Consider the following 25,604-nt stretch of genomic DNA (forward strand, 5'->3'; position numbering starts at 1 on the left):
TGGGAACCTCCTGCGTGGGTTCAAATCCAGCTCCAGACTTCCTGTGCAGAGTTTGTATGTTCTCCCCGTGCTTGAGTGGGTTTCCTCCGGGCACTCCGGTTTCCTTCCACATTCCAAAAACATGCATTTCAGGTGTCCCTAGGTGTGAATGAGCAAGTGAGTTGTCTGTCCCCGTGTGCCCTGCGATTGGCTGGCAACCAGTTCAGGGTGTCCCCTGCCAACTGCCCGATGAAATCTGGGATGGGTTCCAGCATCCCTGCGACCCTACTGAGGATAAGCAGTGTAGCTAATGAGGTAATGAGAACTAGTTATAAATCTATTTTCACTTATTCAGACACAGATCCTCTGAAAAACACGCAAAGAGATAAAAATAAGTAAAACAAATATCCAAAGCTCAGCAGTCAATTGAAAGATCAGTGCTGGATTTCTTCCTCTTAAGATACAGGAAAAATTGGCCCTGAAAGTGCTTGAGAAGTGCTTGAATTTGGTCAGGAAAATAATGTACAAACCCTGTAAAAGGCTTTCGACAAGTGTTAGAAATACTTTCTCCCTTACTTTCTTCACAGTAGTTGTTTATAATCAAACAAAGGTTGGACTTTTAAAGCAGTGTTTCTCAACTGGTGGGTCGCGACCTGTCATGATTGCCGATTCAAGGCACCTGTGACTGCCCAATTGGCGCCAACAACCCTGAAAGCTGATTGGCTAAGAGACACTTTTTATCCCCCCGGCTTTCAAGAGAACACCGTCAGATCTTTGCGAACCGATGCTCCCAGCTAGGCAAGCTCACACTTTCACACATTTTTCCTGCCCTGTTTTCCTCTGCCTGATACCCGTTGCCGACCTGTTTCTGGACCCGTTTCTGCCCTGATCTGCCATCCCGACATCCGACCTGTTTTGCCCCGCCACCTGCCTGACACCCGTTGCCGACCTGGTTTCCGAACTACGATCATCCTCGCTCGACTCGGAAGTGCCACTTCCGCGTTTCCAGCCACCTGCTTCCCTTGTCCGTCAACCATCGGATCGTGGAAGCAAGCCCTACTCTCCCTCTTTATTAATAAAACTGAGTAAACGAGCGCTATTGGGTCCTGTGTCTGTTTCTGGTCCGTGACACGACCCAAAAGTTGGACGCAGACCCGTCAGTTGGTTGCGGGCCTTTGTCTTTGCAAATGTTATCTAATTAGAAAAAAAGTTGGGTTAATTACTCTCCTTAACAGTAGATGGCAATAATGCCCTGCTCAATCTTTTCTTCCTGTTCAGTCAATCGGCACCTGCCCAATTGTGTTAGAGGGGCTACATCTCATTTTATTGTGATTTTGTTCATTTTATTTCCTTTTTCTGCCCATAATGATGGAAGGTAGTGATGGGGGAAGAAAACTTTGTTCGAGTATAAAATGAATTTACTGTCTCATTCTCATCTCATTAGCTGTACCGCTTATCCTTATTAGGGTCGCGGGGGGGCTAGAGCCCATCCCAGCCATCTCCGGGCAGTGGGCAGGGGACACCCTGAACTGGTTGCCAGCCAATCGCAGGGCACACGGGGACAGACAACTCACTCGCTCATTCACACCTAGGGACAATTTGGACCGGCCAATTCAGCTGAAATGCATGTCTTTGGAATGTGGGAGGAAAGCAAAGGGAGAACATACAAACTCCGCACAGGAAGGCCGGTAGCTGGATTTGAACCCACGCAGGAGGTTCCCATGACCTCAGAACTGTGCCGCACACGCGCTAACCACTGCGCCGCCGTGCTGCCTTTGCCGCAAAAATATGTGAAATATGAAAATAGAGTACCATTCACTCTCTCCTTTATGTCTCTCTCTATCTCACTGTCTCTTTTTTTCTCTTTTTTCCTCCCTCTCTTTTTCTCTTTTTTTGTGTCTTTATCTCTCCCTGTCTCTCTCTCCTGTCTCTTCTCTCGCTCTCTCTTTTTTCCTTCTTCTCTTCATCTTCTCTTTCTCACACTGTATCTTTTTCTTTCTTTCTTTCTTTCTTTCTTTCTTTCTTTTCTTCTTTCTTTCTTGTTTTTTATTTAAAACACCCGCAGCACTGCCTTGCTTTCAATGAGACCATTTTTTTGTCTTTCTTTCTCCCTTTCTTTCTTATTTTCTTTCTGTCTTTCTTTCTGTATTTATTTTTTACTCTCTTTTTCTCTCTCCAGTTCTCTTTCTATAATGAATCTACTAGTTTGGCTGCTGTGAGAGTTTCTTTTTCTGCCATGTGGCCCCCGAGCTAGAGTGTAAAAAAAAAAAAAGAAAGAAAATAACATCACCTATAGACAAATAATTTGGGATTCATAAAAACGCACAAGTCACTTTGTACATTTCCATGTCAGAATATTTAAACAAGTGAGTTTACAGAAAAATATGTCAGCTTTTCCTGCTGTTTTTTCCTTGTCTCCTACTTTTGGCATGTCTAGTTCTGTTGCAAAGGCTGTATGTGCTTGTATCTTTGTGTTCGAGTGTGTGTTTGCTTCCACAGCCGTGTGTCCTCTTCGCATTAATAATAGCAGTGAGTGACAGATTAATTTATGTCTGGCTTCGTGTCTGAGGAATTGGGAAGAAAGGGCCTGTCAGTGCTGCTTGTCATGAGGAGGGAGATTAGAGGCAGTTGTCGTTGACAAGCTAGCACGGGTTTTTTTGCCAGATAAGGCTGGATAAAATGACGAAAAGCAATAATTTAGAAAGATATCATAAGACACACCTGTCAAATTCATGGCCTGTCGGCCAAATACGGCCCGCGACCTCATTTTATGGGGTCCGGGAAAGCTTAAACCGTGTGAGTGTCTTAAATTAAACAGGTCACAAGAGTGCTTTAAAGAAAATTTGCCACAATGCTTTTCAAATACAATATCCGCAAAGTGACGGTTCAGCCCCTCTTCATCCCATCACATCTCATCTCGTCTCATTAGCTGCACCGCTTATCCTCAGTAGGGTCGCGGGGGTGCTGGAGCCCATCCCAGCAGTTATCGGGCAGTGGGTAGGGGACACCCTGAACTGGTTGCCAGCCAATCGCAGGGCACACAGGGACAGACAACTCACTCGCTCATTATCACCTAGGGACAATTTGGACCGGCCAATCCCTCTGAAATGCATGTCTTTGGAATGTGGAAGGAAACCGGAGTGCCCGGAGGAAACCCACGCAAGCACGGGGAGAACATACAAACTCCGCACAGTAAGTCCGGTAGCTGGATTTGAACCCACACTGTGCGGCTCACGCGCTAACCACTGTGCCGCCGTGCTGCCCCCTCTTCACCCCAGTATTTCCAAATACTGACATTGACAAATGAATTATATTTCAAAGAAGATTTTGTTATACAGTGATACCTCTACCTATGAGTTTAATTCGATTCCGGATTGGCCTTCTATGTAGAATTGCTCGGATTAACTGAAGTAGCTATCATAGAAATTCAACTGGGTGCCTTTTGCGCTAACTAGTGACTAAAAGTAGCTCTCAGCTTGAAAAATGTCTGAGACCCCTGCTCTATAGAGCGATGCTGGCAGATCAAGGGTTGTATCATGCCCTTGCAACATCCATTGCAGCCTGGTCATCCCAGAAGGAGGATTGCCTCATGTGCGGCCCCTTCTCAAGGTTTTTTATTTTCCTCATGCTGAGTTATGAGTTTTTCCTTGCCCTCGTTTAAGTTTTGGATCAGGGGATGGTGTAATGATAGTCTTTAGTCTCACAGCGATTTGATACTTCTTGTGATTAAGGCGTCAACAAATAAACATGACTTGAGTGATGTAGGATAACACATTGTGTAGCGTGAGTAACTCAGGAACTCACCATGTAGTAATGATAGGAGAGTTACAAAATGGTATTAAAAATGTGTTACAGTACTCATTACAGAGAAAAGTAATTGCCTTCCTTCCTTTGGCATAAGTCTTGACACTAATCCAGAACGCTTATTGTTCAGCCATAATCACAAACTGGTGGTTGCACTCAAATCGTATAAGCCCGATAAATAAAGAACAGCCGTTTATTCATAGCTGTTGCAGCGGTTGCTGGACTGGTGAGATTTGTATGTCTGTTAAAGTTATGCAAAAACATATCTAAGTCATGCACTTTTCAGAGGGTTCTTGGTCATCGTTTTGTTATGATGTAATGAATGAATGAAAACTTCAAACATTATAAAATAAAAACAGGACAAAAGCAATGACTCAACAACTGTCAGAAACCAAAACAGATACAGGACTCAATCGCGTGACGTTCTCACACAAGCCTTTATTTTACGGGAAATTGGCAGTCATGCACGTTGGGTAGCCGGTCTGGCGTGGAAAGACCGGAAGCCAGAGACCGACGAGACCGACTCATATTGCCTGAGATGATATCGGACGGATGGAGTCGATACCGGACAGGAAGTGACAGACAGGATAGATAACGGTTCAGGATATCCGAAATCAACAGGAGAAACTAGACGGGAACGAAAACTGGAGAAAATAATAAACAGGATAAAAACAGACGGAAACTAAGCTGGAACCCGAAATTAAACAGGACAACAATAAACGGGAACAATACCGGACTGGAGATATCACAGGAAAACAGGACCGAGTCAGAACCCACGTCTTGTGGGGCAGAAGTTCGTTTGTCGGGCTGACACTCAAGCAAGAGAGCGCTGAGCTTTATATAAACAGAAAGTCAATCTCTCAATGAGCCGCAGCTGGCACCACATGAGCGGGGCATATAAGGCACCATGGCAACTGTGAAACACACGGGCGCGGCCAGTAATTATAATAAAAACAATAGTCACATACTTTATACACTAATCATCGTAGTACCCATCTATTAACGTAATAATGCTAATAGTCACTAAATATCAGTGTGACATACAGGTAAATGATAATAACAACAATAGCAATAATAACAGTTATGATATAATAGTAACAATAACAAGGTTAACTATAGTTGTAAATGCAGTATTTCCAATCTCTAGTATCACTCATACCCCATTTTCTTCATTTCTGTATTCTGCCAGTAATGTTTTTTTTTTTTTTTTTTTGAACACGTGAATAGTTGGACATTGTTTGATCTCATCTTGTAAATTGTTCCAAAGTTTGACTCCACTCACAGACACACACATACTTTTCCTGGTGGTTCTCACCTTTGGGATTTTGAATTTACTACAGCCCCTTAAGTAATAACTTCCCTCTTTCCGAGTCAATAATTTTTGGATGTTTTCTGGCACTATGTTTTTGTTGATCTTAAATAGCAATCGTGAAGTGAAAGATTTTACTAAATGATCTAATTTTAATAATTTGGACTGCAGGAATAAAGTATTAGTATGATCCCGATATCCTACACTGTGTATGGTTCTAAGTGGCTGTAGTGAACTTTTATAATTATTGCCCCAGACTTCTGCACAATATGTTAGGTTGGCAGAACTAGAGAACAATATAATAAATACAATGTATTATAGTTTAGAATAAATTTGGCTTTACTAATTATTGAAATGCTTATATATCCTTTAGTTTGTATGTGTCTGATGTGTGTTTTTCAGATTAATTTATCGTCTATTAAGACCCCTAAAAACTTAATTTCTGATACAGTGCCTATTGCAGCACCATCCATTTTTACTTCTAAATCTTGATTTGCCTTGCGATTACCAAAGAATATTACTTTGGTTTTATTCCAAATTTAAAATTTAAAATTTAAAAAAATTAAATTTAAAGATAATTTATTTATATCATCCATACTTTTAGGCTAATTAATTCACAATTAAGAATATGGTTAATATATACATTAAATAAATTTGGACCCAGGATAGAACCATGTGGTACTCCACAACAGATGTCCAAGTATTCAAATGACAACTCTCCCATTTTAACATAATCAATGTGATCATTGAGGACTGATATTCTCTAGGGTCCTTTAAAGCTTGTACCTCTGCCAAAACTGAATCAGGTTGCTGGACTTGAACTCAGCACCTGAGGCCAAACCTTGCTGCCTCCGGAATGGACTTATAATTTTTTGTCATCCTCAAACAGTTGCATGAGTGCTAGTGCATATCCCTATGCTAAAGCATGAGCAGCTGACTGCAATTTTCCAGAAATCTGTTGTCTCCACTGTTTTTAGCATTTGGTTGGCCTGGCAGTGTTGAGTTTGTTTCCCATGCCTTAATGTTTGTGAGGCAAAGTCTGGCTGACATGTATTGGTTTGTACCTAGCCAGAGACAGAGTTAGCATTGCAATTATGAGCTTCAGTCTGTTTTCTCCCCTTGTAGCTATAGACATAGTTATTTATTGACCACCTTATCAGCAGGTTAATACTCCCTAGACAAAGTATTGGTGCAAGTGCCTGTTCGTTTAAATAACAGATTTTTGTGATGTTTTTGGTGTTTTTGACCAAATATAGTTGTTTTTGGTGTAATTTACCATTTTTTCCAGGGACTGTTTTGTACAATATGACACAAATCCCTTTGTTTTGTTGCATATTTTTTTTAAAGATTGTGGTCAAATATAATAGATTTGTTTTAAGATAATTTTTTCCTCAAAACAATTTTGTGCTCTATAAAGTTATCACTTAATTAGAGACTGTGTAGTAAATGCAGAAGCAACTTGCTAGGTTATAGTTAAGCCTTGTCAGGGTGGGATAGGGGCGTGCTCAAGGCTCACATTGAAGGCTAAGCGACCTGAAATGTGGGGTTTTTTTTTTATTAACAGTTGACTTCCCTGCAGTAATGAATACGAATTCTGGCTCCTTTGATAGAACCTTATTTTTCGGCTCTGCTCTTTCAGCTTTGTACAGTTTTCACTCTCTTGAACTTTTCCTGTAAAGACTGAATATATATGTTTCCCCCGTTTGCTTGGAAATGAATGAGAAAGACCCAAAGAAAGTGAGAGAGCTACAAAGACAGGGAAAGAGAAAGAGCAAGAGGGAAATGTATAGAGATAGAGAGACAGATATTGAAAGACAAAAAGATAGAGCTATATAAAGAGAAATAAAGAGACAAACAGAATGAGTGAGTGAGTGAGTGAGTGAGTGAGTGAGTGAGTGAGTGAGTGAGTGAGTGAGTGAGTGAGTGAGTGAGTGAGTGAGTGAGTGAGTGAGTGAGTGAGTGAGTGAGTGAGTGAGTGAGTGAGTGAGTGAGTGAGTGAGTGAGTGAGTGAGTGAGAAAAACTGTGAAAGGGGAAAAGATAAAGAGAGACAAATAGAAAAGGGAGAGAGAGAAGGAGACCGAGAGAAGAGAAAGAAAAAGAGAAGGGCAGATATGTAAAGATAAAGAGAGAGTCACAGAGAGTGAGATGTGCAGATAGAGATAGAGAGGAGTAGAGAGAGATAGGGAGATAGACAGAAAGAGATAGTTAAGAGAAAAAGAAGAGAGAGGGGTGAAGAGAAGATTAAAAGAAAGAGAAAAATTGAGAAAATAGAGATGAAGAGAGAAAGAAATTGAGACAGAGAGCGAGATAAACCGAGAGGTAACCCGAGGAGACAGAGAGAGAGAGAGAGAGAGAGAGAGAGAAAGAGGGAGGGAGAGAGAGAGACAGGGAGAAGATTAAAAGAAAGAGAAAAACACAAAATAGAGATAAAGAGAGAAAAAATGAGGCTGAGAAAGAGGGGGGTAAACAGAGAGATGACAGGAGAAAGAAAGAAAGAAAGAAAGAGAGAGAGAGAGAGAGAGAGAGAGAGAGAGAGAGAGAGAGAGAGAGAGAGAGAGAGAGAGAGAGAGAGAGAGAGAGAGAGAGAGAGAGAGAGAGAGAGAGAGAGAGAGAGAGAATAATAGAAATAGAGGGAGACGAAAACAGTGTGTCAAAGAGACGGCTCATGGAGCCTCTTCGTTTTCGAGCGACACATCACTACCCTGTAGGCGTTTGTTGTCGTTGCAGCGCGCAGCACTCTTCTGGGAGATTCATTAACATAACCAAAAAGGCTCATCTTTATGATTTCCCTATCCTTATTATGTTTTTATTGTCTTAATTTGCCATTGGTCTCACGTCAGTTTTTTTTTCTAGTGCGCCATTTTACGCAAACGGTAAAGACGTGATGTAGATTAAGAAGTGGGTGGATCCGAGGGACCATGAACGCAACACCAGCAGCGGTGGCAGCAGCAGCAGCAGCAGCAGTCTCTGGATGAATGAGAGTTTGTGCTCTTGCTTCGGATCGTGTGCGACGAGCACGGAACCCCAAAACCCCAAAAAGAACCCCAAAATCCCAGCTTTCTGTTCGGGCACTTCTTTCCATTGAGCGCCTCGTCGGATTGCTTTTGCCCTGCCAATCCACCAATCCCCAACCCTGGATCTTGTTCTTTTTGGGAATACCGTGGAGAATTTAAGCGAAGGGTGGGAAAAAAATCGCATCTTCGGAGGAAAGCGGATCTGTTTTCTGCTTTTGACGAATAAGCAGACGGAACTGCGACTCATGGTTCCCTTTGTCCGAAAGGCGCAGTCGCCGAGCGGCTCTTTTTTGGAATCCTCCGTCGTCACCTTTCGCTCCCCTCGCACGGCTGCCCTCGACGCCAATGGAATAGACCTGGTCGCCCGTTCTGTGGATTATACCATTTAAAAACAATAACAACACGAAAACGCAGAATGTGAAACGAGGTCACGTTCTGAAAAGTATTTGTTTTCATTGCAACAGTCAAGGTATGCAGGCTGATTTTTTTATGTCTACGATGTTATCCTGCTTCATTTGTGTGGTGAAGCACTATTGTCTGCATTTCTTTTCGTATGGGGATCGTTTTGACAGTCTTTTAAGACACACGATCGGTATGTGACTGGATAGAAAATACATTTAATTGCAGCTTGATATTAACCCTCATTTTTGTTATGTATTACAACAAATTAAAGAAACGTATGTTACTTTGTGCATTCCTGACAAATGCATCAGACGTCATTTTACGAGCATGTCTCTAAATATTTTGGATTGATCTGATTTTGATTATTATTCTTTTATAAAGCTATACTAGTCATTTGCATCTTTTACTCTGATGTCTTTTGCGTCCTTGGCCAAATGTGGCATTTTGATTGGAACTGAAATCACCTTTTAAAGCACAAAACATCAACATTTTTGCTTTCTTTTCTTCCTTTATCCCCGCATTTTTGGCATTTGAGCCAAGGCTGTCTTCGCTGTCGGACGGCGGAGCAACAGCGCCTCCAAGTGGGCAAAGATAAAGTGCAGTTTGAACGCCAGATAGATCAAGCTGGATTCCGTTTTGTTATTGACGTTGACCGCGTTGGTATGATTGACGTTCATGTGGAACAGCAAATCTGTGGTCAAGTCTTTGTTTATCGAAATGTTATATGTGGGAAAAATCATTATCATGATTTCATTATGATAATATTTTCATTATTTCTATACATGTATAATGATGGTATCGATCCGATCTAAAGGAAATACAGGGTATTAATGATCAGTACCGATCCGACACCACTAATTTTTGCTTGGAAACGTCATCATCATTGAATGATTGAACCTCTCTCCCTTGAGTTGGTTTAAAATCACATTCAACACAGCACAAAGATTCCTGACAGTAAAATGTTGTATTTTTCATCAAATAACGACAATGCAAACTTTAAAAGTATAAATGTAAAGATTTCTATTACTACCGTTTCAAAACAAAAGTCAGGAGTCAAACCAAAAAAGAAGAAATGTCACACAAATACAAATATAACAAAGTCAACAACCTTTCATCGAACAATATTTTGAAAATGGAGTTTATATAGGGCAGCACGGCGGCACAGTGGTTAGCGTGTGTGCGGGACAGTTCTGAGGTCATGAGATCGAACCTCCTGTGTGGAGTTCTCATGTTCTCTCCGCGCTTGCGTGGGTTTCCTCCGGGCACTCCGGTTTCCTCCCACATTCCAAAAACATGCATGTCAGGTTAATTGGCCGTTCCAAATTGTCCCTAGGTGAGAATGAGCGAGCAAATTGTCTGTCCCTGTGTGCCCTGTGATTGACTGGCAACTAGTTCAGGGTGTCCCCTGCCCACTCCCTGAAGATAGCTTGGATGGGCTCCAGCACTCCCGCGACCCTCCTGAGGATAAGCGGTGCAGATAATGGATGGATGAATGGAGTTAATGTACAAAACATGTGAACAATTCTATCATTTTCTGTAATATATTCTACAAGAGTTGTTTCAGAAAAAAGTCAAAAGATTTGAACCAAAAATCACAAATTTAACAAAAGTACAAATACTGTATAACACCGTCAACGAGACAAGCATCACTACCTACTTTGCACTATACTTAAATAATTGCAGTTGTGCAAATTAAATGCAAACAAATTGATCGAATTTGAAAGCATGTATAATTGTACGACACACTAACAACATGATTGTGATCGTTAAATTGGGAAGACAGTATCGATCCCAAGACAATAATCTGTCCTATACACACATATATATTTAAATAATGACTAAAATGTTTATTGTTTTTTACAGGTTTCTGATGCCAGCTCTGAGAAATTCTTCAGCACAGCTGCACTTAAAGGTATGTGGATTCCATTTGTTTCTGAGCTGGTACAATTCGGTGCCTTAGTATCTCAATAAGCGCAATATTGTGTCTAGCGAGCAACGGCAAGAGTGTTGTGCTGTGATGATGTTCTCAGGTCCTGATTATTGGCCGAGGCGACTGAAAGCACATGAGACCTCATTATCAAGTCACTAATTTGCTGTTAAAAGCGGAGTCATTTTTTCCAGCTCCGGGGTATAGGAGGCGTTCCCTGTTCTATGTGGGGGAGGGGAGGGGATATAGGGGTGATGACCCCTTCGGGTCATTGCAGAACCTGGGCCCCTTTTATGGTTTACCTTATTCTGGTGCGTTTTTCCTCAGCACATTTCCCACATTCTGCCCTTTGATTTGCGCCAGGCTTTTTTGTGCCATTCATGTGAGGAGAGGGCTTTTAAGGGAGGGCGGGGGTCTCTCAATAGCCTTGACAGGGAGGCTTCCTTTTGAACGTTCTTCTCCATAGACTGATTTGGTTCCCTTGAAAGGATTAGGACCTCCTTTGTGCTGCTTAAATCAACAGAAGGACAACTTTTCCCTTCCCTGACTTGGGGTAACAGTACACAAAATCTTTGAATTTTCAGCTGCGCCCACTTTCATTCAAAGTCCTCTTTTCATTTTTCGCCTCCTTCTCCGTCCATTTAGTAACGCCTTTTGCAGTAGGAGAGTAAAATAATCCAGGTGCTAAGGTTCTGTATCGCTTAAGGGATCTTTTTGTGTGTGAGGAGAATAGAATCTAGCAAGAGGAATGAAATCACCACACTAATAATAAAAAAAAAATAGGGGATAATTAGAGAGACAGGGCTTGTTGCTGTTTGACTGAAGGCAAAATGTAAGTGGTCCCCAATGTTGATATGAGCAAAAAGATGTTCTCCTCGTGCTTGGGTGGGTTTCCTCCGGGCACTCCACTTTCCTCCCACATTACAAAAACATGCATCTTAGGTTGATTGGCCGGTCCAAATTGTCCCTAAGTGAGAATGAGCGAGCGAATTATCTGTCCCTGAGTGCCCTGCGACTGGCTGGCAACCAGTTCGGGGTGTCCCCTGCCCACGGCCTAAAGATAGCTCCAGCACCCCCGCAACCCTACTGAGGATAAGCGGTGCAGATAATGGATGGATGTATGTTTTATGAAAGGTAAATTGATAAAGACACAGGTGCAAGCTACACCTGAAGAGGGCACTATTAAGTTAGGGTTTGGGTTAATCATAGTTGTGTTTCCCTGTGGTAAATTGAAATGGGAATAACTCCCTGTATTTGAAAATGTAGGCTCCATATTACGGTCATTTTTACCTAACACCAATATAGGGAGAGATTTGTCTCAAAGATATTAACACATGTATTATTCCAATTCACAAATATAGTTATGATTTACTCAAGATCTATAAATCATATGTCTTGATACATGCACATGCAAGATTGAAAATCAAATATGTGAATCACAGATATATATTTGTGGCTCTGCAAAATACAAGGTACTGAAGACATTGGAAAATTGGCTTTGACAGTCCTTAAAAAGTGTTCAAATACGGCCATGAAAATGGTGTACGAACCCTGTTGAATAAATGGCAATTTTCACTTTCGGACTGTAAAACCCTGGTGCTGCTATCGTCTATTTTTCTGAGTACAGATACCTGGTACCAAGAGTTCCTAAATGTATTGCATGCGTGTGTTCATGTTACCACAATTTTCACCAAGTCCCCAATTGCACTTGGCAATTGGTCCCTGCACAATGTCCAAATGTTACCGTAATTTCTGCAAACAAACTTTAATTCTCAAGCAGGAATCCTGGAATTTTACAAACATAAAATATCTTAGCAAGAAGAGTTGTTTGCCATCATAAACCTTGTCATTATTTCATAGTTTCATTTAAGTTTAAGCTTAGGAAAAGAACTCCCTTGAGGTCCGTCAGCACGACCTCGGCTTACACACGGTTGATGGGATTCCAACCCCTACTCACCCACCTCCACCCGCAACACAGCAGTGATATCACAGCGCTTTATCGGAGTTAATGTGAAAATGAAGCCAGCATCGCCGCCTGTGTGAAGAGCGCCACCGCTCCAGTATGTCGCGCTTGAGTGCTTCTGTCACTAGGGTAGAGAGTAGCGCGCCATGCGGAAGGTGTAATTTGCCACGCTGATGGCATTGTTGAAAAAAAAATCTGTAAAAGAGAATAGCAAAGGTGAACTTATGTGGCCCATTTCAGAGCTGAAGAGCTCCCTGGATTGCCATGGAGAGCACTGCATGCTGCAAAATTGTCCAAGAGCGTATTACTTGGATGTGGGAGGACGGCGGCTCTCTCGGCGCATCGTCCCTCTCGGTTCCACGAGAGCGAGTCGAGTGATGACGCCTGTGCACACTTCCCGCCTGGGCAGCCACTAGGGCTTCACAATTAGTTGACGCCGTCCACACAAATGGAAAATAGAAATAGTCGACAATTAATTCCGTACACTTTTCTCCACCAGAGTGAGGCATCTTACATACATATTTAAATTACAGTATTAACATTAAGTATGCATACCAAAACTTGTAAAGTTGGGAACATTTTAGCCTGGATACGGCCAATAAAAAGACTACTTTACAAAATTTGCAGAGCAGACCTTGCATATGATGGCAGTAGCTCAGGGATGTGCAAAAGTAACAAAGAGAAAGCACGTTGGACAGTTGAACCAAACAGAGTCTGACTCGCCTCAGTAAACATTCAAACCAATACGGTGACATGCATTGCACATTGTATACATATATATTTCACTATAAAAGAGAGCTTGAGTGGTAACGCAGACTGTGCCAGATAAAGGTATTTGAAATTAAATGCATGCTGTCCAAAGAACAATCGTCAGTTGTTATAACCTTTAAAACTACACGCGTCAGTTGTTGAAACTGTTTGATTTCAAACTGTTAAGAATTGTTAAGTATTTTTGTTACAGTCTTTGCTGTTGACCATGATTTCATAGAATGCACGACATATTGGTTTTACTTACTGTGCTGCTGCTGCTAATGAGACTGTTCTTGGTTTACAGGGATAAAAAGTGTTGATTTTAATGTATTATTTATTTGGCTGTCGCTAAAAATGGACAGGGTCTAGTTAATGGTTTTTATGTCTTTATTAACCAAGCACTGTGCCTAATTGGTTTTAGATTTATCCATTTAATTTTTGAACAAATCCATGTATTTTCCAATATACAAATTTATTTTGTGTTTACTATCATTTGACACATCATTAAGTCAAGTTAATTGTAAACAAAAAAGAGTATATATCAATTATGCCACCAATTTTTTCAAAAGTCTGTGACTACTCGACTATTAAATTACCATAGTTGTAGTTGCAGCCCAACACTGCAGGCTGCAAAAAAGTCCTCACGCGTAATTTCTTGCGCACCATCCCTCTCAGTTCCATGAGAGCAAGCTGGTTGATGGAGCCGGAGACACTTCACGTCTGGGCGACCACCTGCTCTAATCTTGAGTGATATTGAGAGCGGCAATCAGGCCCACAAATCACCTCACCGTCTCTGGAAGCCTTTAAGTTAACTGGAATGGAGGAAGTTGGCCTTTGCCGGCCCCGGCAGCCCTTTACTGACCCCCATCCCACCCTACCCATTCGCTGAACTCACACTGACCCAAGCTGGGTCTGTGGTTAAGGTGTCAATAAAATCCCCAATGGTTTTGGAACTTGACCTAATGCGTTGTGGAAAGTGGGACTGCAACTAAAGACTATTTTATTGCTGACCAGTCAATTATTCGGACAATATTTTGTTTTTAAATTTAGAATGAAATTGATTTAATGACGTGGCAAATGAGTGGGCTGACTAAGAAATGTCAAGAACAACTTCCACCTCATTCACAAACAATAAAACTTTTTGGTATTGGCAGAAAAATATTGCAACTTGACAAAGGCTTCATGTGTACAACACAAAAAATAGTACACAAATGGATCAAGATGCTTACACGGATGTAAAGACGTCAATGAATTGTAAAGGGCAGTGTAGCCATACATGTGGCCCACTGGCCAGGTTAGACATCTTCATGCGTCGGGTGACGGGACACAAACAGCAGTTTTTATTGAGAAATCAATACTTGTCAGGTTAAGGTTTATTAGATACTCAGAGTAATAAGACAATACATTAATGGATTTTGAACTTGCAGGGAAGCAAGGGGGGAGCCCAAACTTCAGATTCGAAATTCCAAACTGTGCTAAAACCTCTCTCTTGCGCTCTTTCTTTCTATGAAATCTCCTAGGGTTACAAAAGCAGATTCGCCCTAAAGGGTGTGGAAATCAAACAACATTAACATGATTGGTCGATAGTGACAATGATGTAAACAGTTATTTATCCCCAAAAAATGAACTGGCATCTTGTGCAATCGCCTTTACAGGTGTCCAGTATTATAAACAGAATTAGTGAATAACATTTAAGTTACATTACTGCCCCCATCCCCAAACCTTCCAAAGAAAAAAAACAATTCTCAAAATAGTAAACTTCAAACACATTTTTCTTACTTAAAATTGTGTTGTTCCTCTGATTTCCCATTCTTGGTTCCTGATTAAAAAACAGAAACTACAGATGCTGCCCTACTTACGAACGTAATAGGTTCCGAATGATCGTTCATAAGTTGAATTTGTTCGTAAGTTGCTTATGTCCTGTATTTTGTTTAAGGGTTTATATAAGTATGTTTAAGGCTTGTAGAAGTAACCCGTATTGTTTGGACTAAAAAATAAATATTTCATAAAATAATATGCTCTATAAAAATAAATAAAGTGAAGTTGAACTTACTTGTCGAAGATGGGCTTCAAGAATTAGACTACTTCCTCCCCTGCCAATGGAATAGACCGGATCAATCTTTATTATTCCACTCTCATTTGAAAAGTAGCTTACCTCTTTTTTACACTTTACACCAACCATATTGAATGGATGCTTGAGATATTAAACAACAAAAACTGGTCTGGGATTGAAATCAATGTTTGGTATCAATGTGTGTCCATACAATGTATAAAAATATGTTTTGCTTGTAGCTATCTTTGATATACCTGTACTTTTGTTTGCATTTAGACTGCTTAAAATTGAACTTCGAACCAATTGCTTAATAGGGTCCAATTCAATCTTTATTTACTTTTTTTTTTTTTAAGATCGATAAGGTCCAGTGTCATGACTCTCCCAATGCACAATGCTGTGTTCAAAATTCTTAAAAAAGAAGGAACTTGACATAAGGCTGAAAGTGTAGCTGTTGACCACTTGACTGAAATTTATTAACAGCAAGCCCTGTTCGGACATGCTACAGAGTAAATCGGGTCTGTCGGTCTTTTCCCGGTTTCCTCGATCAACACAAAGAGGTCATTGAGAGTGTGTTCCCGAATACCCCGAGGTTAAAGACTAACTAAATCCATTCATCTCAATGCATGTATTTCCGTCGCGAGAGAGCTGCAGGGAGTCCTTGTAAACAATCTCAATTTCCGACATGTCGCGTAAACCTAAAGAGGCCGGAATGTATCAGGCCAAAATTAAAGGTCTACATCCAAACGCAAATATTTAGATGGGTTGCACTCCAAAGATCAAAGTCAAAGGGTGTAGGTTCCCCCCTCCAATGTCTGTTTGTTTTTGTTCCCTAGTCTAGGCTACTAGGCTTGAACAGGCAGCAACTGTAGGAAATGGACAAGGATGGTCCCGTACTTTTTGGTTGAGCTGGGTAAAGTGCACGTTGTAAAAATTATATTTAAAGTATGTAAATAAACTGCTCGCCTGAATTCCTGGTCCTTTGACACAGGATTTTATCCTTTTTTTGGGTAGGGAGTCTATTGACACTGAATGTTTTTCATTGGCTTCTGTAAGTATTCACATTGTTACAGCAACAATAAGAATGCCTTTTTACAGAACAGTAATATCTTAGGTGTTTTATGGTCAGCCAGATATTTAAAGTATTTGAGATTTTTTTTAAATTTAATTAGGCACAGAATGTGTTGTGTTCCTCCCCACAATAATGCAAACACTTTGCAAAATATTTAAAGCTCACAGTTGACCTATCTAGCTTGTATGACAATGACGTCACTGCTCAGGATGACAAAGACAAGACATGCTGAAAATAATTGGAAAATACAGTGAGAATTGTGTACTATTTCCACACATATAACACGTTTAAGAATTCCGGATTACCTATAATGGAATTGAAGGAATTAAGGCTGCACGGTTTTGGAAAAAACCTAATTGTGATTTTTTTTTAGACCTGTATTGCAATTTTGATGCGACTTTACAAAAAAAGTGCATTTCTGTGTTTTGGGGAAAAACGTCAACATAGTGACGTTAAAACTTACCTCGAGATGATGTCCTTTCAATAGTTTCTTTATTTTCATTATACAAAACTTCAATAAAATTCAGTGTAAGAAAACAATTTAGAGTGAAGCTAGCTAGCCGCACGCCTGCGTCGGGTAACCGCGACTTCTGCAAGGTTTTTGTGAGGATTAAATACAAATGTAGCGGTTTTACACGAGTATTAGCTCAGAGTTGTCTGTTTCGTTGGTAATGGATCTGGCGTTGGTGACGAGCCACGTTCGGCAGTGGTGGCTTGAGAGGTATTAGCCTAGCTGTTAGCATTCCCTTCCGATTCTGCCTCAGTCAATTCCCAGACGCGATTAAAAAAAGTAGGACCTGCTGGTGATCAGCTTTTCTTTGCGCTTTTCTGACTTTTCTCGAAGTCCAATTTGATTCATTAATTTATTTTCAATGTAACAAGCCACGAAGGCTACGAGCCGTGGCGTTTGTTTTTATCTATCTATCTACCTTGATCATATTCCTCAAGAGGGGTGACCGACAGCAAGAAAAACACATACGATAACAAAGCAAATAAAAAAGGGGAAAAATAGCAAAAACCCACACAAACATTTTTGGACCATGGCACACCTGAATGCCCAAACACCCAAACAAGTTAGGCATCTCGGCACATAAGTTGGTCATGCTTTCATTCCTCCAGATAAAACGGGACACGAGACAGCGACCATGTCAGGGTGACACAACACACTCTTTTCATCAACAGCACGGCCCGACAGCTTTCACTGGTTTACCACTGCCGCATCATACAGGTGCCCTGCCCATCCCTTGACACGCGTCTAAACATCCCACTATCCGGCGTTTGTTTTGGTGGCCATTAATGCAAGGGCTGTTTTGACTGACTGGCAGCTTACACCAGCCAATTAAAGTCGTGCACACACGCGTTGCCTCGCCTTTATTGGTCGGGGCCATTAAAACCTTCTTCTGACTAACCAGCGGTGTTAAACCACGAAATGTGACAATTCTTGTTGGCCAAACACTCGTTCACTTAAATAACAAACTGGAACTTTAAATCCTTGAAAAAAACGCTGTGGTCTGCGGTTACACTATCGCTCAATAATAATAATAATAATAATAATAATTTCCTTGTATTGTCATTCTGTGTAACAATGTACACAGAACGAAATGTCGATTGCATCTGACCCGATGCAGCCGCAGCCAAGAGAGGGCGCCGCCGACCACTTTTTAAGTCTTAGGAATGACTCGGCCGGGGCGCGAACCCGAACCTCCCAGTCTCAAAGCGGGCGCCTTACCATCTAGGCTACTGAGCTGGTTTGTCACATCTAAATAGTGATTATATTTTGGTTAATCATGCAGCCATAGTAGGAATACTAATTAAGTTTCCCCTCATCCCAGGAGAACTCTCTTTCAGCCTAGATTGATCCAATGCGACATCAGCCACTCTTCTGCCAACTGTGCCACATTATCGGGGTCGTGTCCCTTATCAAGAAGCGGGCATTCCCACTGCTCTTTGCCTGTGTGTTAAGGCCAATTACGATTGTGTCAGTCTTAAGTCCCAAAGGCAGAGGTGACATTGCCAGAGAGCGAAGGAGAGCATACCTCCTTAATGAGGTCTCGTTGTGGCTCGTGCATGTATGCACATTAGAGTGTGCATGCATGACAATAATGATTTCTGGTTGCCCGGTGATCCAATCTTTGGTACTAATATATCATATGTATCTGCGGTTGTTTTTTTCCCCCCCTTCTCAAGGGCGGCAGCTTCTGGCAATTTACCCAAAAAGGTTCTCCAATTTTTTAACTTCAATTATGAAAGCAGTATTGTATTAAACATCGCCTTTGCTGGTTGAAGCTCAGTCTAGCATTTTTTTTTTAAGTTGCTGTAAAAGCACATGTGTCAAACTAATGGCTTGCAGGCTAAATGTGGCCCGCCAGATCAATTTATGTTGCCCACAAGAGCTTTAAATCTCTGAGGATCCAAAAATGAATGGGTCAAAAGAGTGCTATGACAAAAAACTACACTTCCCGCAGTGCCTTTGGACTACAAATATTTTCCTCCTAAATGTACATGATGAATACCCAACAGTCACTGAGAAAAGCAGACACAAACATACTCAACGGTATGGTTTTATAAAGCTTCTAGAGAAGAGGTCCAGTTTAAAAGCTTGCAAAGACCCAGAAGGGGGTCACAGGCAATGTAGAATTGAATGTGTAAACATCGCTTTTAAAAGAAACAAAGGAGCCGAAAGAAAAAAATAGCACAAGGGTTTTTGATCAAGGTTGATGAAAGCAAGGATTTAATAGCTCCCACAAGAGGAAGGGGTATCGTTCCCCCCGCTGCTGCACTCTGTGGTATTCATAAATATGCAGGACAGAAAAAGCTCTGATGAGCCCCAGGGTGCATTAGAGAGAGCTACAGGAATTGATGCTATTTTGTAAGCAAGACTTCACAAATCAGTTGCATGTGTTTTCTGCTTGTTGCCCACATCGCCTAAATCTCTTTTACTTCAACTCAAACTTTATTATGTTTCCACCAGCTAATATTACATACAGACCCAGCCTTTTGATAGAGGCTGCCACAGCTATAGGGCAAAAGTGCGTCCAATTTTTTACGTGATCTCAATTTGGATGATTTGAAGGGACACAAACTGTACTAAATTAAGTGAAAGTAAAGATACACGATAAAATATCTTTTTTTCTAAATAAACAGTGTTCCATTTATTTCACCTTCAACTTCATGTTTTCTGGTGTGAAGCCACGCTTCTTCTGAGCCTGCCTAACTCCATGTCTGTCGGGCTGTCACCATCTGCTAGAGATTAAGCTGCTCCTGGTGGGAGCTATTTGATTTCAGAGGTTCGGCATCAACTGTCGGTCTTGACTGTTAACACTTCGGAAAAAAATATCCCAGAAGGGATTGCATTTGCTGGCCTTTCTAGCCAAAATCAAACAGCCAGTTGCGTCTTTACACACTATATGTTTGGCCTGAACCGTCAGCATATTGAGACTGGGGATTGTGCTGGAGCGTTTAATCCTGAAAGCCTTGTTTGGAAGAGTTTTCCTAAACTGCACGCCATACAGTTTCGTAATGTGCGGATCTCTGAGTTGTCCCCAACATTAGCTGGCTTGTCTGAGCCCATTTTCTCTCTGGATAGGTGACCTTGCACAGAGGCCACATTGTTTCAGTAACCTAAACCCAGACCAGACGCTACCCACAGGGGGATATCGAGTTTTGTTCCCCCCACAATTCCTCAATCCTATCGCACAGGATTGACAGAGAAGCTGAGAGGCAGCTGACCGTTTATAAAGCTCTGTAGTTCAAATAAACACCTGAAATCCCAACCAGCTCCCTCCAGATCTTTCCTACTTATTCCAAAAGTGACTGCGTCTCTTCTCATACCCACCCGTCAACAGCCCTCTGCTAATTTGAGATGTTGTCTTGTAAAGCTCATTAATGACGACAGTCGACAATGTCTTCTATTGTCGCCGGACACGTTTTTCCAACAGAGTGCGGCATCTTACATGATTTTAATCTCTGCTGAAAGTCACAATAGAGTCTCTGTCTCGAGCAGTAACAAACAGAAATGACAGCGTCAACATCAGGTACCAAGTTGTAAAGTATTAGGGCATCACCTTGGTGATGCACAGACATTTATAGAGTTGAAAGTAACTGAGTCTTACTGGTCTTGGTAAGATTTAAATAACTTTCAAGCCAATAAGGTTTTGATTACATGCATTGTTCATTTTATACGTGTATATTTCACTGTAAACAAACAACAAATGTCCCTTGTTAAAACGCCAAACATCAATTGTTAAAACTGTTTCCTTACAAACTGGTGAAAATCGTTCTTTAGTTACAGACGATGCAGTTGACACAAAACCGACTTAAAACAATTCAAATCACATTTGTTTTATTTACTGTTCTACTGCTGCTAATGAGCCTGTTCTTAGTTTTCAGGGATAAATAATCTTTACTTGATTTGAATTTATTGTTTATGTGCCTGTCTCTAAAAATGGACAGAGGTTTATTTATAGATCAGTCTCTGCTGTCAGAGCACTATGACAAATTGGTTTTAAATGGAGCATTATGTCATTTTTGAACAAATAGGCTATCAACTATCAAAATAGTTGTTAGTTGCAGCCCTACTTGGAAAGCTCGTTCCAGGGTTCATACAGATGCTTGAAATGATTGAAAATGCTTGAATTATAATGTTGTGCTTGAATTTTGGGTGAAGTGCTTGTAAATGCTTAAAATTGTTGACATATTTCACACAAAAAGTCTGCTTAAAACTGACGCCGACTATGCTCTTTGCTTTGCCATTACATTTCTTCTTCCATCGTGATTAACGGTATCTGGCATAACTTTGTATGGCATTGTCGTATGAAGCGTCTCTACGGGCCGCGCCTAAAATTACAGCTGCATAATACACCTAAACAGGGTACTATGAGATTTGTATTAGTGCAAGTATTATTAATCAAATATGAACTTTTATCATGGGCAATGCAAAAAACCGAGGTAGCGTTTCCCGAAGGTAAATTATAATGGGGAGAATTTCCTGTAACTGAAAATGTAAACTACATATTACCGTCATTTTACCCAACATCCATATGAGGAGAGATTTGTCTCAAAAATATGTACACGTACAGTATTGTTCAGATGCTGAAATATATTTGCAATCTACTTAAAATCATCTGTCTTGATAAATGCACATGCAAGATTAAAATATTAAAATTGCAGATGTTATTGTTGATCTGCATAAAACATGATTCACACAAGATTTATTTTGATAGTACTGGGGAAATTGGAAAAATTGACTCTGAAAAAGTGCTTGAATTTTTCCATGAAAAAGGTGTATAAACCCTGTCGTTGATTAGGATGCGACCTCTAAAGATTTATGGACAGAAAAACAAAACGGGTGTTAAATGTTACTTCTCGGCTCGCCTCGCTAATCCCACCGTCGTGAAACTCGAGCTCAGGGGTAATGGGACAGCAGTTGACATGCTCACAAACACGTGCTCTGAAAATACGTCAGCTTCTGCTGCCCCCAAAGACTTAAAGAGCAAAAAGGCTTCATGCAAATCGACACCGGCCCAGATCTTTGGATACTTGATCCGAGCTGTCACGCTATTAGCACTCTGGTATGAGTTGCTCTTACAATCGACACAGGCGGTAAATCTAATCCTCTCGGGCGGCTTGATTGTGCAGTGTGGATGTGTAAAACCAGTTGGCTCCCTTTGAATGCCTGTGAAAGAAGCCTAAGACTGATGTCTCTCCAGGGACAGATTTCTCTCTTTTCCAACCTTCCAAATGCTACTCTCCCAAGCGAAATGGCACCAATGTCAGCTCAAGCTGTCACTCAACGTATTGCTGCGAGCCAGTTACACTCACTCTGCTTGATGGCTCACCAGAGGCAGGAAAGAGCTGGGGGTGAACGAACGGAGCCGTTTTCTGCCTTCAACACTCCAGATTAACGGTATTTCCACACCCTTGACTGCAAATGCAGACTCAAGAACCAAATCTTGCTAACCAAAGCCCGGCGCACACCTGGTCTATTGTGTGGAGAATTTGGCGTTGACGCCTTTGGCCGCAGAATCACAACAACAGGGAAATATAGTAGAGATATTATTTTTAAAATTATAATTTGACAGTGCAAAAGGTATTTTTAGATAACAAATTTATGAAGTACATTCCCTTGTTTTTCACAGGGGTTGCGTTTCAGAAAAGTCTCGCGATAGTCAAACCTCACGAAGTAGAGACATGTATTTATTTATTTTATAAAAGTAAACTATTATTTATATATATATATATATATATATATATATATATATATATATATATATATATATATATATATATATATATATATATATATATATATATATATATATATATATATATATACAACTGTAACCAGGTAACAATTATAGATCAACAAATATCAACACAGAACACAGAAGTGCAGTCAAATGAATGATCTCTATTGTTATTAATACTCATTATACAATAAGTACGACTAAATTGGAGGTATTTTCCTTTCTGTGTGAGAAAGCGAATCAGAGAGCGTCCGGCTAGCTCCACACTAGCATCCGTGATCATCCGGTTGAGCTAGGAGGTCTCTGTGGTGATTTACCATAAATACAAGTGTCACAAATATAGTGGTTACCCGCGGGTTGTAGCTCCAGATCATCCGTTTCATGGGTAACGGGTCTTTCATGGGTGCGATACATGCTCGACACAGGCCACCTGTTACGTAGCCGGAGCAGTAGCCCGGACCTATTGCTTTTTCTCCTGACACCACCTCAGTCTCTTCACGGACCAGAAAACGGCTTTGGCGCAATATCCAAATTTAGCTTATTTTTCTGCATTTTATACATACAGTTCTTTCTTTCTTTTTTGTATTTCGTATGAATCTAAATTTTTACCAAACACCTCAGGAGCCCTTTCCGTGTTTGTAAACAAGTGTGACCTAGTGAAGCTGCGCGTGCTTTGCTGAAGCAGAATTGCAATTCATGCCAGTTTATAGCAGCCCATTGACACCAAAAAGATCGTAGATCATAGATAGGAACAACTCCAAATATCACAAAGTCTGTGATAGCAGCAAGATGGTGACTTTATTTTAGTCAACAAATTCAACATCGGCGCAAGATTTCTTCCTATGAAGGTACTGGAAAAGTGGGTCCTGAAAAGTGCTTGAATTTGGCCATGGACCCTGCATATACTTTTTTAATCAGTGTGGTGAGAAATATCACCCGATGTTGCATGTACATGTGACAGGTTTGGAGTCAAATAGTTTGACGCAGCTGCCATGCCTCTGGGTGTAGATTTACACCAGGATGGCAACGCTTGTCAGCTATTTGCAAGCTGAGTTATGTCCTCGTTATATGCCGCTGTTATTTCAACACCAGAGTACGACTGCGTTAGATTCCTCAGTTGTGGTTGACAAGTGTTTCCCAGACAGTTCAAACTAGGGGCTAAGAATACTGCCTGTGCTTACAGTCAGTATGGCGATCACCTGTGCCGACCTGCCTTTTGTATTTTTTCCAGCATGATTCTATGGGATTTAAAGACATCTTTATCAGATTACGATAAGAAAGTTCACAGATTGCGCTATGCGCTATTAAACATTACTTATATTGTCCAGTTTATAAAATACCTTATTTTTGTATTTCTCATAAATAATAAGATTTCCTCCAAAAGTGTAATACACAAGGATGGTATGCACATAAATTCTAACCCAATCCAATGCCACGTTGAAAATGAATTAAACAAACAGTTTAAAACAGGGTAAAGTGATTTTGGTATGGGTTTAGTTTTGAAACAGTTATTGAGGTCACAAGTTAAACTCGTACAGTCTACAATACAACACTTTGCATAGTACAAAACAGTGTTGCGATAGGAACTTGAAAATAATTTTGTGATATCAGTTGGAAATGAAGTTTATGATCCACTGCCTGATTGGAAAAAAAAAAATCAATTGATCCAACAGTGCTTGTTCTCAGCCAGTCAGAACGTGAGGATGACGACAGTCGATTTAGGTCGTCCATGTGGTCCACATGCTTGTACAGTGGTACCTCTACTTGCAAATTTATTTTGGGGTTTTTTTTTCGTTTTTTTTTTTGTCTCAAAAACGGTTCAACAATGTGTCTGGGGCACTTGAAACATCAATCAAAGTTATCCAGGATGATTAGTAGAGGTGAGGTTTGTCCCTTTTCTTCTGTCAAAAGCTAATTTGGAGAAGTGTTTGAAGTGGATAAAGGAATGCGGGCACCCTCACGTTCCAATTACAGTGGAACCTCGGTTTTCGAAGGCCTCTCAGTTCGGACAAATCAGTGTTCGACCAAAAATTTCGAGAAATTCTTGCTTCGCTGTTCAGTCAAAAAATCGGAGTTCGAACACCTGTATGCCAGGGTGCGATGCTGAGCGGCGTACGGGTGTTTTAGCCCTTAATTATGCCTCCGAAGAAGGTCGGTGCAAGCAGGACAGGTGAAAAAAGTTGTTTGTCCAACTATTGCCTTTAAGAAAGACATAATAGCTAAATATGAAAGAGGTGTACGAATTTCCGATCTTGCTAGTGAATACAGCATGGCTAAATCTACTATCAGTACGATAGTAAAGAATAAGGAGGCTGTGAAATCGAGTGATGCGGCTAAGTAAGTTAGCGCTATAAGCAAGCAACTGCCGCAAGTTTTGGAAGAGGTTGAAAAACCTTTGCGGATTTTTCTCTCCCCACCGTCCACCAAAAAGGTAAGAAATCATATTCATAATCCTTTTTTTATTTTTACACGTTCATGTTAGCGTAATCTTCTACGATCTTTTTGTTGTCAATGGGCTGCTATAATCTTTCGTACGGAAGATTACGCTAACGCGAACGTACGATCAGCCTGGGTTAGCTTCATGTTTACGTTCATGTTAAACATTGAGGGTGTTGGAACGGATTAAAACAATTTTACATTACTTTTAATGGCAAAAACGATTTTCTGTGATCGACCAAATCGGTTTTCGAACAGGGTTCTGGAACGGATTATGGTCGAGAACCGAGGTTCCACTGTAATGTGAAGATGATTGATGGAAACCGGAACCGAGTTCTACAATAAGTGTTTTATTTTTACTAAATTGAAGTTTACGCTGCTGTTGAGTCAGTTATATCGCAGCAACCAGTCAGCCTCACAGCATGACGTTTAACTCCTCTCTTATACGTTAATTTGGTTTATTACCATGAAATAGAAACCTGGACACACCTTATAAAATCCGAAATGGTTTTGTTCTGTTGTAGGTTATGAACTTATAAGGTTATCTGCAAAGACAGCCTTAAGAAAACGTTGTTTATTTTATAGCATTAGATGCAACAAGAAATAAGAGTAAGTTGACATATCTAAAACTTATTAAGGTCTGTTAAAAGGG

General features: G+C 40.7%; 1 protein-coding gene across 5 annotated transcripts in view; it reads left to right on the forward strand.

Annotated features, from left to right (window-relative positions):
• Window positions 1-25,604, forward strand: part of auts2a (activator of transcription and developmental regulator AUTS2 a) — a 495,511-nt gene that overhangs the window by 434,551 nt on the left and 35,356 nt on the right. For all 5 annotated transcript variants that reach the window (XM_088321276.1, XM_088321280.1, XM_088321278.1 and 2 more), the window contains exon 6: window positions 10,373-10,421. In XM_088321276.1, the coding sequence (XP_088177402.1) occupies window positions 10,373-10,421 (49 nt within the window). The remainder of the gene's footprint in view (window positions 1-10,372; window positions 10,422-25,604) is intronic.

The sequence above is a fragment of the Urocampus carinirostris genome, chromosome 17 (genome assembly GCF_059441175.1).
Source record: "Urocampus carinirostris isolate Australia breed hairy pipefish chromosome 17, RoL_Ucar_1.0, whole genome shotgun sequence".
In the NCBI taxonomy this organism is placed as follows: domain Eukaryota; kingdom Metazoa; phylum Chordata; class Actinopteri; order Syngnathiformes; family Syngnathidae; genus Urocampus; species Urocampus carinirostris.